Below are 17,779 nucleotides of genomic sequence, written 5' to 3' on the forward strand. Positions count from 1 at the left end.
AAACGAATACCAAATTCGGTCAAAGAGTGCCATTAGAACAATCTATGGGCTCTCCCCAAAATGAGAGCTAAAGTCGGCAATATGTTGTTTTTTTTCGTTGCAAAAAACATGATATTTCTTAGTAACAGTAGGTACCTCTATTTTTCATAGACATTTAATTCTTAGTACATTGCGTTGCTATAATAATATTTCATTACAAAATTAGCGGAAATAAGGTTAAAGGTTATCGCATCTTCACCCACTTAGGTATCTATTCTTTTTCATTTAAAATAGCAAAGGATGATTAGATTTATAAATATCTCCCGTTACATAATAATAAAATTATCTGCTAGAATACAGTGTGAAGTTCCGAGAAATTAATTTGTGAGTTTAGCCACGTTTAGCCCTCAAGGAGGTATTAAGTTTGCATTTAATAAATTATGATATAGTTGACTTATTCCTTTTCAAAGAAATGATAGTGAAGCTAAGATAGGCTTTGCTTCGTTGAGTTTATTTGAAGTCGTTTGAATTTTAAATCATATAATTGATACGGATCATTGACTATATTATATTATGTAGAAGTAGGAGTAATTACAGGTAAGGCTTTATAATTTTGAGGGTGAGTACGAATTTTAGAAACCATTTCTTTGACTTTTACTTTACCACATTATAAAAATATTGTTATTTGTACGTTTTGTTTTACTAAAGTATTAAAGGAATCTCAGTGTTTTGGAATAAATAACTATGTAGGTAAATATTTCATTGTATATTTTAACAAATTCGATATATTATCATAGTGTGAGTACCTATACTTCCTTAATTGATGTTACTAGGTTATGTCCAAAAGTGAATATTTTTTTCAATAATTTTTATATTTAACTAAGTACTTTTTGTTGGTTTGCAGCCAGTTTCAATAAACAAATTTGTGTGATAGTTGACATCGACACTATATTATGAGGAAACATAAATTATTTTTTGTTGTAAAATAACAACAGTCCTCTTTAATTGTGACATTTTAAAATAAAACACTTATTAATTTTGCATAATTTTATTTCAATAACATAGTGCGTTATAAACATTTTAAAACATTAATTGTAGCAGAATCATTTCTTGGATTAGAAATAAATTACAATCCACCCAGCCAGAGAAACAATTCCGTTACAAAACTAACTCTTAAGTACTTATAAAATATTTATAAGAAAATTACATAAATCTTACTTCTAGATCGACTTAATACATTGGCGGTAAAATTGACAATAACTGAACGTATTTAAAAGTCAAAAAAAAGGATTAGATAAAAGAAACATGAGCCCTTAATTCGAATTTGATTCGATGAGTTTTCACGCTTCCTAATTAAGATAATTGGAACCGTAATGGACTAGATTTAAGCGTTATTTTTCATTGTTCACAATCAATAGCGAATTTCCTAACTAAATTAAGAAATAACTAGTAAACATCCAATGATAACGATTACGTTTCTTTAATCTGCCGTTTCTCTCGACCGGTCTGCTCGGGGTCCGTTTGTTCAGGCTCGCTGCGTTCCTCTTGGTTTGGCATTTCTGTAACATATTATGTATTGTATCTAGTAATATTGTATCACCAAAATATCAAAGAATAAACGGTTAAGTTCCTGGTTCAAATCTAAAAGCTATTAGGTACCTACTAGTGGTTTTAATGTTTAACCTAGTGTCTATTTATCTACAGAGAAATACAAGTTTATTTTCCTCATTGCATTATTTGGCATAAAGACACCTTTCTTCTTTATTATTTTAACAACAGTAGCCAAACCCGTTTAATAAGCCTATGTTCCTAGCTAATTAAGCTAATTGAAACACTAAACAAATTTCCATAAAGTCTAAATTGTACCATCATCTTCACTCCTAAACCCTCGTCCGAGTCGTGGTCCGAACCACATCCCGGTGCTGTCACTCGTGCCCTCGCTTTCCCGTTTGACGAAGCGGTTCCTTCCAAAAATCAGGTCTTCCAATCTTGGAGACATCTGCATGGGATAGGAACGGCCGACGCGCGGGAACGCGTAAAGCTGGCGTTTGTCGATTTCTTGGTCTGGAATGGAAATTAATTGCTAATAGATTGACACAATATGTTGGGCGTACTCAATAGTCAAAATAATATGTAAAAATTATCGTCTTGAAAACGTGTCAAATATATTTAGCAGCCTTTTTGTATTTTGCTTACGTTTATCGTTGACGTTCAGTGCAAGTAGGAGATTTATCAAAAGTTTTTATTATTAATTTTTTACGGTGCTCCTATTTAAGTATTATTATTTATAAGTATTACCTTAGAGCTTAGTTTGTAAGTTTAGAATTAAAAAATCTGATAGTTTGGATTTAGATCATAACATAGATATTAGGATAGGAGGCCCGTGTCCCAGCAGTGGGAACATATAGTATGGGCTGATGATGATGATAGATATTATATTATGTAATATTAAAAAAAAGAGCAATCGCTATTATCAGCAATCATATACATATCTAATGAAATTAAACATACAATTTAGATAATTGAATATTCAAATTTACAAAAAAATGGGTAATATTAAGCATGTTAAAGTCCAATCTTACCTAGCAGATCATTAATAGGTATCTGCCAAGTCTGATGTGAGGAGCGGCCGACCCTCGGGAAGGGATACAGATTGAGGACCCCATCGCGGCGCAGTTTTGTCCCGCTGTCTATGAACAAAGATTTTTATTTTTATTTTATTGTGAATACTTATATTTTGTAGTTTTTAGCTAATATTTAAATGTATCTGTAAAATGATGAGTAATTATGGGGATAATAATTGTTAAAAGATAAAGATGTAATAATTACGAACCAGTAATAATTTATTTGGTTGTTATTTATTGCAAAAAAACTGGATTAGATTGATCGGTAGAAAATAGTACCTACTATAAAATCTCGATACACTCTCGCACAAGAGCAAGGGAATGGAAATATAGAGATAAACCATTTTATTTGAGTTACTAAAAGTTATTCATTTAGATTAAAAATACAGTAAGTTATAACTAGGTAAATATTCTTGGAAACTAAAATTAACATCGAAAAACTAAAAATACTGTCTCTTGCAATTTGTCGGCTTACTATAATCCATTCTGAAATATACACTTATCAAATTATTTAAAAGACTGCTTTAAATAATTCACTAGGTCTCGTCTAGAAAATTCAAAATCAATAAAAAAGACAAAAACGTCAGTTCTTCATTGATACTAATAGACGAGCCCTTTTCATTGTTTGAATCCACTGATGGACTCTATAACTCGATTTGGGAACTTCTCCCGTTCTCCGGTCGTAATGCTCTTTAAAAACTTGTTTTTTTATTCTCCATTGTCTGTTGATATTTAAAAGTGGATTACAAATTACGAAAGCTCCCTGGAAAATGCTTGAATGTTTTGTTTTAAATTGTTTACGTTCTATGGATATTTAACTCTTTTTAAGTCGATTTGCCATAATTGCTCTATCTAATATAATTCTGTATGATACGGCTATTTTATACCGTTGGTTTTTTCGTAAAATAAATGATATATTTACTCATCACAACTTTCATCTGAACTTCGAAGCTCCTAAAGCGTGGTCTACATAAACTCCGTGTCTACAAAACTGACAACACAGCTGCATTAAATATAGATACCTACGAGGTTAGATAATATTTAACTCTACAATCAATATATTTACAATAAAATGCGCATTCAATGAATATTTTACTTAGTAGCCTTGGTAACTATTGAAGTGAAAACTTCTTTAGCGGCGTTGAGCACTTTTTCTGTAATGAGTATAAAATCTTAAACTCGCGTCAGGACACGTGACCTGATCGAAAAAGCGTAAGACGCATACCATTCCAAAATATCAAACATGCTCAACTCAAGTTTCAACTTCACGTTTTCACTTCTGCCGGCACTCCCGGAGTGCAACCCGTCTTTTTTTTTATATATTTTTTTTATTACGCCTAAATCAATCATGTGAATGTATTTAACATATTATGAAATGTCAACGGTGTTCCAGTATAAGGGGATAAGGGAATAAGGGATTCCTTTAAAAAATATTCGTTTATTTCAACCTTATTGCTACAGCTACGTTTTATTTCTATCGTTGCTCGTTTTAAATTAAATAAGGATCTGAGAAATTACCACAAACAGCCTTCAGGCTAAGTGTTTAATTATTGTTTATTATTATTCTATTCCGACACTCTAAACATTTTTATGTTGTAGGTGTTTATGCTGTTTTTGATTATTTTAGTTAAAGTGTATTTATTTTCAATTAAGAGAAGGCCTGTATTTAAAAGGCGGTAGATTTAATTAAACTTTATTTAATTCACGCTTAGTAAAAATCCATTACATTTGACTTTTGTAAATAAACTTTTGTCAAAAAATCCAATGGAATTAATAATAATTATTGATGTATATAAAACTCTTATCATTCGACAAGCACAAAGCTTAATAAAAAACAATTCCAAGCCCCAAATTGCGTTCTAAAAACCTACTTAACTCCTTTAAATACGAAGGTAATAATGTTCAAACTATTTAATGAACAAACTTTTTGAAACAATCGGTTGGTTTCAAAGACGTAGGTGTTTCGAGTTTTGTGAACTTTACACATTTGAGAATTATCTGTATAAGTTTTGTAAGTCGATACGCTCATGGGAGTTTAAGGAATATCAATGAATGGAGGTGAAATGTAGCTTTGTAAAACTGAGCTTTTGTTAGTATTTTAATATTACTATTTAGTTAATTGTAGGTAAAGGCTAAATTTATAAGCGTAGGTACTAATCGATACAATTTAGTCTACTTATTAAAAAAAAAACCAGAAGGCGCCAGCTATCAAATAGAAATTTGTTTATCAAAATCGGTTCACCCAGTCGAAAGCTCTGAGGTAGGAAACCATAAAAATGCAAGTGAACTGAGAACGTCCTCCTTTTTCAAAGTCGATTGAAAGACGAAAGAATAGGAAAATGTAATGAAAAACTTTGAATTGAACCAAAACAATCTTTAACTCTTACTATAATATCAGACTAAGGTAAAATCATAGGTACATATAATATCTTACATACAGTGAGAAGCCATAAAATAATTTCCGGCGGACGTAGATAACTTTGTTAGGTGTTGGATGCACTCAGCTGATATTAGTTAATTATCAATAGTTTAACCCACGTGGAAGCTACACTGTTCCCCGATCTTATTACCTCCTACTGTTTCTATCGATCTCTTACAAGATATGGAATTTATTTATGGGGCTACGTGCTTTCTATTTTTTTCTTTCTATTTTCTTTCTATTCGTGATAATTTCTCGGTTGATTGACATTCGGGAAGTGAGCCAAAATACTCTATCTTATGATAAATAAATAAATAAGTATATACTCAATACTGTATCGACATAGTGTTTGCATTGTATTGTAAACTAGCTGCGACACGCGGATTCACTTGCACGCATGAATGAGTTTTTCATTTTAATCCTAATGATCCTATGGGAATATCGGTATAAAAAATAGCCTAAGTTTCTCCTTATAACAACAGTTATCTGTCAGTGAAAAAAATAAATATTATTTAACTACAGGTACGTGAACAGGTTTTTCTAAACGGATCTAAAAAAGATTTTCCTCAAAATAAAATTCCTACTTAGCAACACCTTGTTACATTTGTTTTTATTCAATCAGAATTATCCCTTAAAGTTAATTAAATGACGTGGGACATTATTGTGGATAGCTGTGTTATTGTTGTCCAAAAATTTTGTTATTTTTTCGTATACCCACCCACATTTTGCAATTACGTTCGTTTTTCTATGAAGTTCTTTTCTGTTTTGATGTTTTACGTTAATTTTAAAAAATACAGATTTGATTTAGTTTTAAGTGACTTCACTTTTCGTTCTTAAGTAATAATAACAGTGTAAAATGTTTTAATGAAAAAATAATAATTGCAATAACATTTTTTTTAACAATATTACGATTAATTATGATTGGTTCAAACGTTTTTGCAGACCACGCTTAGGTAAATAAGTAGATCAAGTATGTGAAAAAAAATAATTTATACATAATATATGTTTGAGTCATACTCACGAGCTGCACTCACGACTGTTACCAGCAGGAAAATGGAGAGGGTGATTCGAGCTGCGGCCTGCATTTTCTGCACAAAAATAATAATACGAAGACGATATCAATTATTGAAGATTATTTCTCTCTGTTCAAATAAGTAATACAAGTGTCCGACTATAGATTTTTGAAAAACCTATAGACATGTTACTAGACAGTTGGTTTAAAAAAGAGCGTGTGTGCCGAGCACACGTGTCAGAAGTGAAACTTCTTTGGCAAGATTCATGGATACCAACATTGTTGCCTTACTCCATGACGTGACGGTTGAAATTTTAATCTTCGAAATTCTAAGAAATTTCACTTCAAAAATTTAAACTTTATTAAGATTTAAGGATAAAACATGCATTGTGTTCTATGCTTCAAAAACTATTTTGAAAGGAATAGTGAATGAGACAAGCAAAGAAACATAATGAAACGTTGCTAGTAGCTTTATTTGCGTTATGAATTACTTACTTAGAACGACGCCGAAATGGTAATCTTTTGCCGCGGGGAGATCGCAGAATTAAGGACCAGGGTTGCTACAATTAGAAGACAAAATGGTCGGTATGTCCCTTTAACCGAATTGTTACTATGGCTTTATTTGAAAAAAAAAAAACAAGAATATACTACTAACGAAAAATCATAATTTTTTCTTAGATTATATCCATTAAGTATATGCAATACATAAATCTGTTATTGAATTTGTGGCAAAAGCCCGAGTTAAGTAAGGATATGTCGATTACAGTATATGTCGTTTCTGTTATAAGTCTTGTATAGGAATAGTAATTTAATATTGAAGCGAAGAAAAATCAGCAAATTTAGCCAATAGCACTCTACATAAATGGTTTAAATGAAAAGCAATGTTATCTATAAGTAGGTAGTTAATACGACAGTCAAAATAGACAACACTATCCTAAAAGCATACAATCATTGCTATAATTTAATAGAATATTATATGGCAACCCTGAAATTTTTAATGGCAATACTGTCCCACGAATTTAACTATTCAACAGTGTCTAGTAGAATTAGGATCACTTAAAATATCCAATAAATTGAAATTTACATTTCGGGATTGCTAATGGATAGAAACTAGATCACTTGATAATTTTATTAGGACGGGAGTTTGAGATTTGTTCAACAATTGATTTGATGCAATTTTAGAACTGCCAAATGTTATTACTACTTGAAATTACTCTTTGTTATAGTAGTTTTATTATATTATAGGCATGAAAGTGCTTTCGGCATATTTAGGGTCCTATCTTAGAAAACGTATGATTTGCTATATCTTCGTGCATTTGTTAAGAGAGCGTTTTCAAAAAAAAGTGTACCATGACTGAATTTATGGATAAATTTTAAATGTTGCATTTTTAATGAAATTTTGATTTAAAAATTTTAAATATACATCATAGTAAGTGAAATTGTATTTAATTGCTTGCAGATTAATTTGTTTTAAGAGAAATCATCAAAATAAATTGGGACTGTGAAAAAAAGTGTCAGTTTTGCGACAGTCATCAATGCTCATGTAACTATTAACTACGAAGGAAGACGCAAAATATTTTGATTGTGTTACGAAGATTATAACATACATTATTTAAAAAATAGAAAATTGAAGTCGACAAATTAATAAAATTCCTATTAAACTAGCTTTAAGTTCTGTTTTGCCACAGCTGATGCCAAAGTAGCCGTTACTTTTACGATACTTAATACATTTTGATTAAAATCGGCAAAGTGATTATTTTATTTCGGAACAGCAAAACCATTTTAAATATTGAAATCAAATTATTTGTGTCCCTTATAATAAAAAAATGTAAAAACTACAATTTTTCTTGTCGCAAAACGGGGGACTGTCGCAAAACCGATAGACCATTTTTTATAAGGCTAGGTTTATATTGAATCCAATTTACATGGTTAAAATAAAACCGAGAAAACGTTTACAAAAATTTTATTTTAGTCTCATAAAAAAATACACCAACACACAGTTTGACACAGTACATATCAATTTTAGGGTAAAACTCAGAAGAAATAAATACACTACACCTTTTAACTTTCCATACATGCATCACATATTATGTATTCAGGGTATACCTGCTGACCAACGCATTCATTGCAATACCATTTTTTGCAAATTATACATGTCCTTTTTGGTCCCGAGATTAGTGAAACCTAAAAATATGAAAAAATTATAAAAATTATGTAGAATATTACAATGACAATCTAGACTTAGCTTTATGCTGTCAGTTTTGCGACTTTTCTTGTCAGCCTATAGGTCACGAAGCAAAATGTTGCAAAACTGACGTGACGTTTTCTTCTCAGTTTTTAGTCAAAATTATATTCTGACGAAAAAATGTGCCTACACTCATTATCAAATGTAAATAACGGTTAATGAATATATTGCTCATCTTCTGAAAGTATTTAAACGATGTTTACTTACCTGTATCAAGTAATAATATGTCTCAAACCAGACAGTAGAAATTTCAACGGCCGTTGCACTCACAAAACACATCTGTTTTACTCGAACTGTATTTGAAAATAAGCTTTTTTAAATTGGCGGACGGTGAAAGTAAATGATAATTTTGCCATTAAAAAAATTCAAATAGTAATCTAAAATTTCTAAGTGGCATTATTAGCCATGGTAAACCCGACATGTCCGGTCGGTACCACTTTATAAGATATTTTTGGAAATCAAATTGTTTTTAAACGATTATAAGGTCGTAATTATGAACTACATGCGACGATTCGCAAATAAATGTACTTTTAAACGACACTAAAACTTATGGTACCCTGGTATAAAACTTTTTAGTATCGCTTCTCTAACATCGAAGAACTTGGATGGGGACACGCCAAAAACTGACACTTTAGTTTTAAAAATGATTATTTCAAAAATAGTACGCAATGTTTCCGTGAATTAATTGTTTGCATTTATCAAATTATGATGTATTTAATACTTTTCAAGCATTACAATAATTAGCCAAGTATAAATTTTACTTGTTATTCGACTTGAAACACAGGGGACAGGCCGAAAGTGAGGGGTACACTTTTTTTTGAAAACGCTCAAGAGATGTTTTAGTAATTTGTAACCCTCCTAATTCCTCTGAGAAAACTAGTACTTGGTGAGATTTTAGACTTCACCCAGTTCAATATCACGTGTACATTTTGTACAGAGTTACTATAAGTTTTAGAAAGTTCGCACATATTACCTATAATAAATAGAATGAATAATATTTAAAAATTTTCAACATTGTTTTTACAAACCCCTTGAGACTCCCCTTTCGTTTTATCGGACGTGCTCCTAGATAGAGTTTACTTTTATACCCTTTGGTTATTTTTCACAGTTATGTTTAAACTAAGTAGGTACCTTCGTCCTTCGAAAATCATTATTAAACATGTTAGATCTTCAGAAGTATTATGAAACTTTAAGACACCAAAAATAAGTGCTTGGGGTAAATTGTGTGCATTGATAAAGTAATTTAAATAAAATATACCCAATCGTAGGGATAACTGGAATAAATGGCTATATCGCGTCGCGTCGATAGAAAAAAAAACTGTCGCGTCATATCTACGAAAATGTCCGCAATGCAAACTTGCAGTTTGAATGGAAGAAAATATTCATATATTTACATAATATTATACATAGAGCATATACCTACTAGTCTACTACATAGCAAAGGTCATCAATATTTAACCCAATTTTCCAAAAAAAAATCTGATGAGTATCTACATTCTACATATTTAGAATGAAAAATAATATTTTTATCCAATTATGCACAATCATTAATTTTAAATTTAAATTGTAGCCATGTATTTATTGAGTAATAATTATCAATTTAGTTTAATATTGACACAAAATATTTTTTCCAGACGCGACGTACAAGTTCTAGTGAAAATGTATATGTGTAAAAGAAAATCGTAACACCACTCAAGAATGGTTGAACAGATTTAAATGCTTTCTGATTTATTAGATTTATAGGCTTACGATAATGACTTAAAATTTGACAAACATTAAAATACACGGGCGGATCCGTCATCCGAGGTACTAGTAGTAGTATGTATTTTATAAAATATATTAAAAATTGTAACTTTAAAAATTTGATAATCATTTAAAATGCACCCTGGCTAGCTATTAGTATTTCAAAACCTTCGAATTTATTATTTTATAAAATCTAAGAAAATATCAGCACTAAATCCCTAACATCCACGACACATCCAACTTACCGTTGTATGCCACCTGTTGCCACTGAATGCTGTGTTTGCGCCTGAAGCACACTTATATAGGACGCTTCGTCCGCGATACAGCGCTTCTCAAACTGTTGAGATGCAAATTATCCCCCTTTGTGAGGATTGCGTGGTTGGAAGACTCGACGACTGTTTAAAATATTTGGAATGGAAGATGTGAAAATTGCGGAAATTATGATAGTAAGCTATATAAATAGTTAAATACCTAATTTGATTTTTTAATAGGTTTATGTAGTTTTTATACGAAAAGTAATGGTTCACTTATACCTATATGAAATTGAAATTAAATAGTAAAGAAAGGGTTCCAAAACTGGTATAAATTCAATGTCCTATAATTCATTGAAGATGTATTTTTTCATATTTTTCAGTGATCGAAGAAACTATAATATCTAAACAGAAAAGTAAACTGAAACTCTTTTTCAATTCAATTGACATAAATTATGTTGCAGTTGGTACTTCGTCTAAAGTCGCAAGATATCTCTAGGCTCTATGTCTATTGTAGCTGTTAAATTTTAGAAGTGCACAATATAATTAAAAAATGGTTGCCTGTAAAGTCGGTTTTACGGGCGAAGATTTTACGTGACAACGTCTTTTTCTCGATCATAGTTGAGTGGGAGAGAGACGCAAGGCATTCGGCGGGCCTCTCTCTCGTTCGGTGACTCATCGTAACGTTACCGAGCGTTACACTTTTTCATAAGTGACTCCCAGTCGCAACCTAATTTAAGACGTTGTCACGTCAAAAGTGACTTAAATTCTATTCCAAAAAGGTATCGTTACAAAGCACCACACTGAACATATCCACAACCGTATTATGCAAAATACTCTATTCTCAGGGGGTGATTAAGCTACACTTTGAGAACCCCTGTCCCCCGGGTCCGGGCATCACGTCCGCAGCGTTTGAGGTAATTCATTTTCACGACCGCGGGATTCTTACTATTTTCAGTGAGGATTTACTTGTATCAACGACATTATTAGCTGTACAAATGTCATATTTTGTTCTACGTCACTGTTCATTTGTTTTGTGACGTAGTTTTTAATACATGTTGTTGATGTTGAGTATCAGTTGATTGTTTGATTGAATTAATAATCACTTTATTTTAGATTTTGTTATTTGGGTGTTATAATGATTATTTTTATTCGTTTTTTACATTATTACTTATTTTAAATGTTACCCCTGATGCTATTTAGAGTGTTGTATTGTTATTAACTGTCGGTAATATACTTACTCGTGAGAACGGGAATTACCTTGCTCTAAGGTTCTTCATTGTCTCTATAATATTGTTTTGAATTAAGGTATAATTAATACGATACAAATAAACTATGATCAAAGACAATTTATTAGGCAGGCTTATTTTTAAGATTATAAAACAAATAATATGTAAATTTTGTAGAAATACATTTCAAACATTATAATTACTAAATCAGATTAATTTAAAGCTTTGTTATGTCATGGGAATACCTGTGATATGAGGGTCTTTCACCAACTTACCTCTCGTATTAACATCATATTATTGAATTATTATTAGTATTAATTTAATTTGAAGACCTCTTTAGCTTTTATAATCTATTAAACGTTTTTTGGGAAATATATATATATATACGTTTTGCAAGTTGCAAGAAAGTAAAAACATTTTGCAAGTTTTCTGTTTGTTAATTATTATAAGAACCATATATTATATTACATAATAAATATGACATTAGTTATGAATATAAATAACAAAGTCATTACTTTGAAAACTATTAATTTTATAAAAACTTCACACTAATAAACTTATCTATGTGCGTACGATAGTGTCACATTGAACTAATTTCAAAATTATTTTAAGTACTTACAACAAAGTATTTATGAAACGAAATATGTATCTCAAAGTTCTAAATACATTGAATACAAATATACTAACTTATTTAATACAAAAGGGTTGCTTTTAATTAGACGGGACATTAATGTGATTTGCATGCATTTTCGAAGCTTTCAAACAAATTTGGTAATCAGTAAAAAGTTTGTTAGGCTACTTTCATTGTTTTTGATGTGAAATATATTTATGATATTAATAATAAGTATGTATGAAATACTTAATTATTCACCTACTAGATTTCCGCCCGCGGCTTCGCCCGCGTTTTCAAAGGAAAACCCGCATAGTTCCCGTTCCCGTGGGATTTCCGGGATAAAATCTATCCTATGTGTTAATCCAAGTTACCCTCTATATGTGTGCTAAATTTCATTGTAATCGGTTCAGTAGTTTTTACGTGAAAGAGTAACAAACATCCATACATCCATACATCCATACATCCATACATCCATACATCCATACAAACTTTCGCCTTTATAATAGTTATTCACCTATTCAACATAGTAGTGCTTTTCTTATGCGAAATCGCGAAAGCTTGCAGTAGGTAGTGTTCTTGCAAAATGCTTTTCAAAGTAACGACAATTTATTCTTAGTTTTTAAATTTAGATAAAAAAATTCAGACCAGACCAAAACTATGTCTTCGTTACACAGTAATTAAAAACTAAACCAAATGTTAATACCTATAAAAAATTACACACAAAATTCGTATAACCTATCAACTAAACAATCCTAATGTTGCTTATTCCGTCAGTCCTCGGATCACAGACACAATAGAAAATCTATTGTGTCTCGGCCCGATCGGGCCGCTCGGTGGTCAATGGGTTATTATGGGGAATGTTTGACATTAATGGTACATCGCAAGAATAGCTGAACAGCTTTTACTGAAATTTTCACAGAGGTAGATAGCTAATAGCTTATAGTCTAATTCTAGCATACTTAGGGTTATAATACATGCACATAAGTTATTTGAACAACATGCGAAAGATGTAGCGGGTAAGTAAGTCTGGAATAAAATGCACCGAAACAAACAAAAAAAATATGATCTTTAGTATTAAAACTAAAAACAAAATCTACACCGTTCGACGAATATTACACGTTACGAAGGATAGGTATGCTAGAAACGTCAAATTGAAATAAAAAGTGAAATCGAAAATAGACTCAACATAGGTAGCTAAACAGACTTTTCTTCCTTAATATAACAGTTCTACCACCATAATATCTACTAATCACAGCTTCCATACTTTGTTATATTAGAATCGTAAGCAGTTTTAGTTTTATGCAGGCAGAATTTTGCTAAAAGACCAAAAAAGTCTTTATTTTAGATACGTATAATATAGAATGTATAACGCCCCAGACAATTTTTAACCTATCCCCAAACACACATCCTCATTAACCGACTTACGAAACAGATTGTTCAGATGAATGAATGAATAATGCATGTAGCGTCCACACTTAGTACAAATTGTGAGTGAGTGTGCTACGTGACAATATTAAGATCACACTTAGATCTACAACTCGAAATAGAATTTACATTACGTATGTTTGAAGGCCATTGTTTTTGTAACAGTCTACGGCTTTAAAAATCCTTCGGGGAAAATTATACCTAAGGTCAATAATGAATGTTGTCGCTGCAGTTATTATAATTATTGATGAATTTTAATATAGCTAACTAATATTTTAATAAGAAATAAGATTTGTAAATCGTAATATATTATATAAGGATGCAGGATAATACAATTTAACTAGGTGTAATGTAAAAAATGTATTTTCCATTTCGGTGACTAATTATATAAATACATAATATAATACTGAATAGTTAATAGACATTGCCTTTCACTACATCTATTCAAAACAACTTATTTTCTCTCCTAATCGACCTTTTTCCTCCTAATGATTCTTTTTTACTTATAGCATAGACTCTACATAATTAATGTATCTATCATAATAATTAATATATCACAAGAGATAAAACGAAAATTATGTTCAAATTATATTGGATGATGAAAGATATAAACAAACCATGATTCAAGTAGAGAGCTGCTTATGACGTCACAGCCGGCAGCAACACGAAGAGAAAAGTAGGTAGTCAATAAAATAAAAAAACGAGACCTTCTGTTTTTAATAAAATACTATTAGATAAGCCTTGGACACCTACATTTTAATGAAATTAACTGCTAATTTGTAAAATATTCTCAGCAGGGTCCAAATTAATTAAACTATTTACATGATTGTATTACCCGTTGATTAAGTATACAAATGACTACATTAGCCCATCAGATAGAATATATCTTATCTTAACGGAAAAATACTAAAGGAAGAAACTTAGACTAGCTGCTTGCCCCAGTTTTGTCCGGGCTGACCAGATAAAAAAAAAATAGTACATGCAGCAATAAAGATGCAGCTTCTGGTGGTAAAAGAATGTTAATTTCAGTTTAGTAGATTCAGAGATTGCCTGGCTACTCGCTTATCAGCCAATTCAAATGTTCTGATTTTATAAATTTATTGATTTTGCAAAAGCAAACAGCAAATAACGCATGAGATGCTTGATGTTATTGCTAACGTCTACAATTATTAATGTTTATCATATTAATGGGTCATTGATTAAAGGAAGTAACATGAGATTATATTAATTATTAACAGATTTTGATATATTTCTGTCCCTTACACTTCAAATAGGTTATCTTTAGTTTAACAAAAGGGTATAATTGGGCCTAGTAAAATAGGTGCCTATAACAGTAGACAGAATATTCTGCCTTTAAGTAGGTACCTGCGCTATTAAAGAGCTACCAGCGATTTCATTTAAAAATAAAATATTGCCAAACCAAAGAGACCATCCTAAATGAAAATGAAAATGATTTGTTCGTTTTCGTAACACGAACACGAAAATGAAAATGGTTACAAAGTTTTTATAATAAATTTCACGTCCGCACAAATCGCCAACAAATTGGCATACAAATATTTATAATTTACTAGCGGTCCGCCCCGGCTTCGCCCGTGGTAGGTACATATTTACGTTTTCTCTACATAAGAACCATCCTCGTACTTCAAGGAATAGGTATAAAAAAAAGAATTATCGAAATCGGTCCACCTGTTCACGCGTGATGCCGTGACCAAGGAAAACGGGTTTCATTTTTATCACATCACATCACATCACGCGTGAACGGGTGGACCGATTTCGATAATTCTTTTTTTATTATATTCCTTGAAGTATGAGGATGGTTCTTATGAAGAGAAAACGTAAATATATACCACGGGCGAAATCGGGGCGGACCGCTAGTAAATAATAAAGCAATATTACAATTTGATTTAAAAATATTCCTTTTTAATAAGCTCATTTTCAGCCATTGTTTTAGTGGCTTGAAAACTTATTTGATACTAGCGCCACCTAATGTCTTCACCCAGAAGTACAAATGAGCTTCCCTTTTCAACTTTCAGTTCTCAAAATCAATGTAAGCGCCATCTACTGTTTTTTAGAAAAAATGCTAGCTACAGTGCCATCTATGGGGTGGTTGAAACATTAAGTTTCACTTACCATCAAATAGATGGCGCCAGTGAGATGTTTACCTTAAATCTACACATAAATCTAGCAGCGTAGAATTACTGTAAGATTAATTGTATTTCAATGAAGAATTACACAAGTTTATAAATGAGATATTGGTTCGCAGTTATTTCTTCTATCTTTGTGTATTCCTCTCTTCTTATATCATCAAGTTCTAAGAATAATTTCTACTAGCAATGATAATATAAATCGTAATTTTAAACATTTGTAAAATAATGTTTGTTTAATGCACATAATAACTTAGAATTCGTTTCAAAGGTAGTCAAGAAAGGTTTAACAACATTTTAATATTGTATTGGGGAATTACACAATTAAAAATTTTGCTTTGCAACATTAACTATCCGAATTCTTCATAAAATAAGTTCTTATTTTTAATTTTAGAGAGATTTAGAGATTTATTTTTTAGATATTGCTTAGGAAATTGATATAATAAACGAAACCGTAGTAGATAGTAATATCAAACGTAATTGAAGGTAGATAGAAACAGCATTGTGCATTAAAGGAATGAATGCTTTATCTTTTTTTTATATACAACTAAGCGCTTGCACCGGCTCCAGTAGTCTTTTTGAAAGTTTTCAAAATATTATCTTATTAAATATTATCCTAATCCAAACGGCGAAAAATAAATTTTCTTGAGTTATAGGTAAATCGTGTAAACAACACCAAAGACGACTTTCACAGACACAGATACCTAAGGACAACAGTTTTTTATATAACTTGATCAGATGACACCATCATTTCACTTAAATCTATTCATCCAACATCCGTGCACAAAGTAGGTACTAGAATAGAAACATGATTATAATAGTAATTAGCATTTTTATCGCAGTGCTGTGTAGGAAGTGAGCCCAGTGGTTGCACATTGCAACGTTATATGAGACCGTGGTCGAGATAACATCTAACAATCATGTAGCGCCTTTTGCATGGTAAATAAGGTTTTTATATAACCATTTTACCAATATGATAGTTGGTATACCTTTGCGAAGGCTGTAGGTACTGAATTAAGAAGTAAACAAAATGTCTGGAAACGAACCTATACCTTTGAGAAGACGCTATATTGTGATAACTGTAACGATTATTTACCAAATTACAATCAATAGTGTAAAGTTATAAGTTGTTATAATAACTAGGATTTGTCTTTCGATTCAGACCTAACACCATTGAAATGTTTTCTAATCTATTGTTTTGAACATTTCATGATATCTATGCTGTTAGCTTTAAAAAGCTGTAGAGGAATACCTAACGTTTTATTTTATTACAGGCATACCATTTATTTGCAACAGTTACCTTCCATTAAAGAAAAATAACATCGATTTGATTGTGTCCTCTGCGTTTCTAATATAATATATTATTCACCACACCACACAAGTACTGACTGGTCATGGCGGATTCGCCTTCTATTTGAACAGATTCAAGCTGAAGGAGAATCCGTCATGTCTATGTCAGCCCGGAGTAGAGGAGACGGTTCCTCACCTGTTACTCGAGTGCCCAATTTTTGCAAGCAATAGATATGCTAAGTATTGAGCAAAAATTGGGCATGGCGATGACGGGTGAGAATCTGCCTTCCGCCCTGGGGGATAAGTGTAGGGATGCGTTCTTACAATATTGTAAGCATATTGTAGTCGTAGTTAACCAAAGAAATAGTGTGTGATATTAGTTTAACTGTGATATAGGATTAAGTTGAGTGTTTTGGTGCCGTGTTTTTATTGAATTTTCACTTAATAATTTTGATTCTATTTTATATTGTAACTAGCGACCCGCCCCGGCTTCGCACGGGTGCAATGCTGATACTAAATACACTACAGAAAAATTGTGAACGTTGTATAATGTATAGGTATATAAAAATATAGCGGCCCGCTCCGGCATCGCACGGGTATAAAAAACATAGCCGGGCGGCCGCAAACGCTACGTCCCGCAATTTTTAAATCTGTAATATCTTCGAAAATATTCACTTAAATCATACGGTGTAAAGGGCCATATAGATCTATATTAAATGAACAATGTATCCATGGTATTTAATTGGTTAAGGATTAATGCTGTATTGGTTAAAATCGCTTCGAAAATTAGCCATTATTTGTCGTA

The 17,779-nt window shown here is 31.5% G+C and overlaps 1 protein-coding gene and 1 long non-coding RNA gene across 2 annotated transcripts in view; both read right to left on the bottom strand.

The window, feature by feature from the left end:
- The window catches only part of LOC149476936 (uncharacterized), a 57,320-nt gene extending 39,827 nt beyond the window's left edge, over positions 1-17,493 (bottom strand). The window contains exon 1 of the long non-coding RNA XR_016317775.1: positions 17,455-17,493. This is a non-coding gene — a long non-coding RNA (uncharacterized LOC149476936). The remainder of the gene's footprint in view (positions 1-17,454) is intronic.
- Capa (cardio acceleratory peptide capability) lies at positions 1,030-10,280 on the bottom strand. Its single transcript, XM_089711524.1, has 5 exons — positions 10,268-10,280; positions 6,044-6,110; positions 2,562-2,669; positions 1,846-2,043; positions 1,030-1,538 (listed from the first exon to the last, which is right to left on the bottom strand). Exons 2-5 carry the CDS (start codon positions 6,105-6,107, stop codon positions 1,450-1,452), a joined length of 459 nt encoding a protein of 152 aa, XP_089567650.1. The 5' UTR covers positions 6,108-6,110; positions 10,268-10,280; the 3' UTR covers positions 1,030-1,449.
- Positions 17,494-17,779: the final 286 nt, after the last annotated feature.

This window comes from Colias philodice, chromosome 26, assembly GCF_061535455.1.
Source record: "Colias philodice isolate Cphi_HAF_F1 chromosome 26, ilColPhil1 Martin Lab GWU primary, whole genome shotgun sequence".
NCBI classification, from domain to species: Eukaryota; Metazoa; Arthropoda; class Insecta; order Lepidoptera; family Pieridae; genus Colias; species Colias philodice.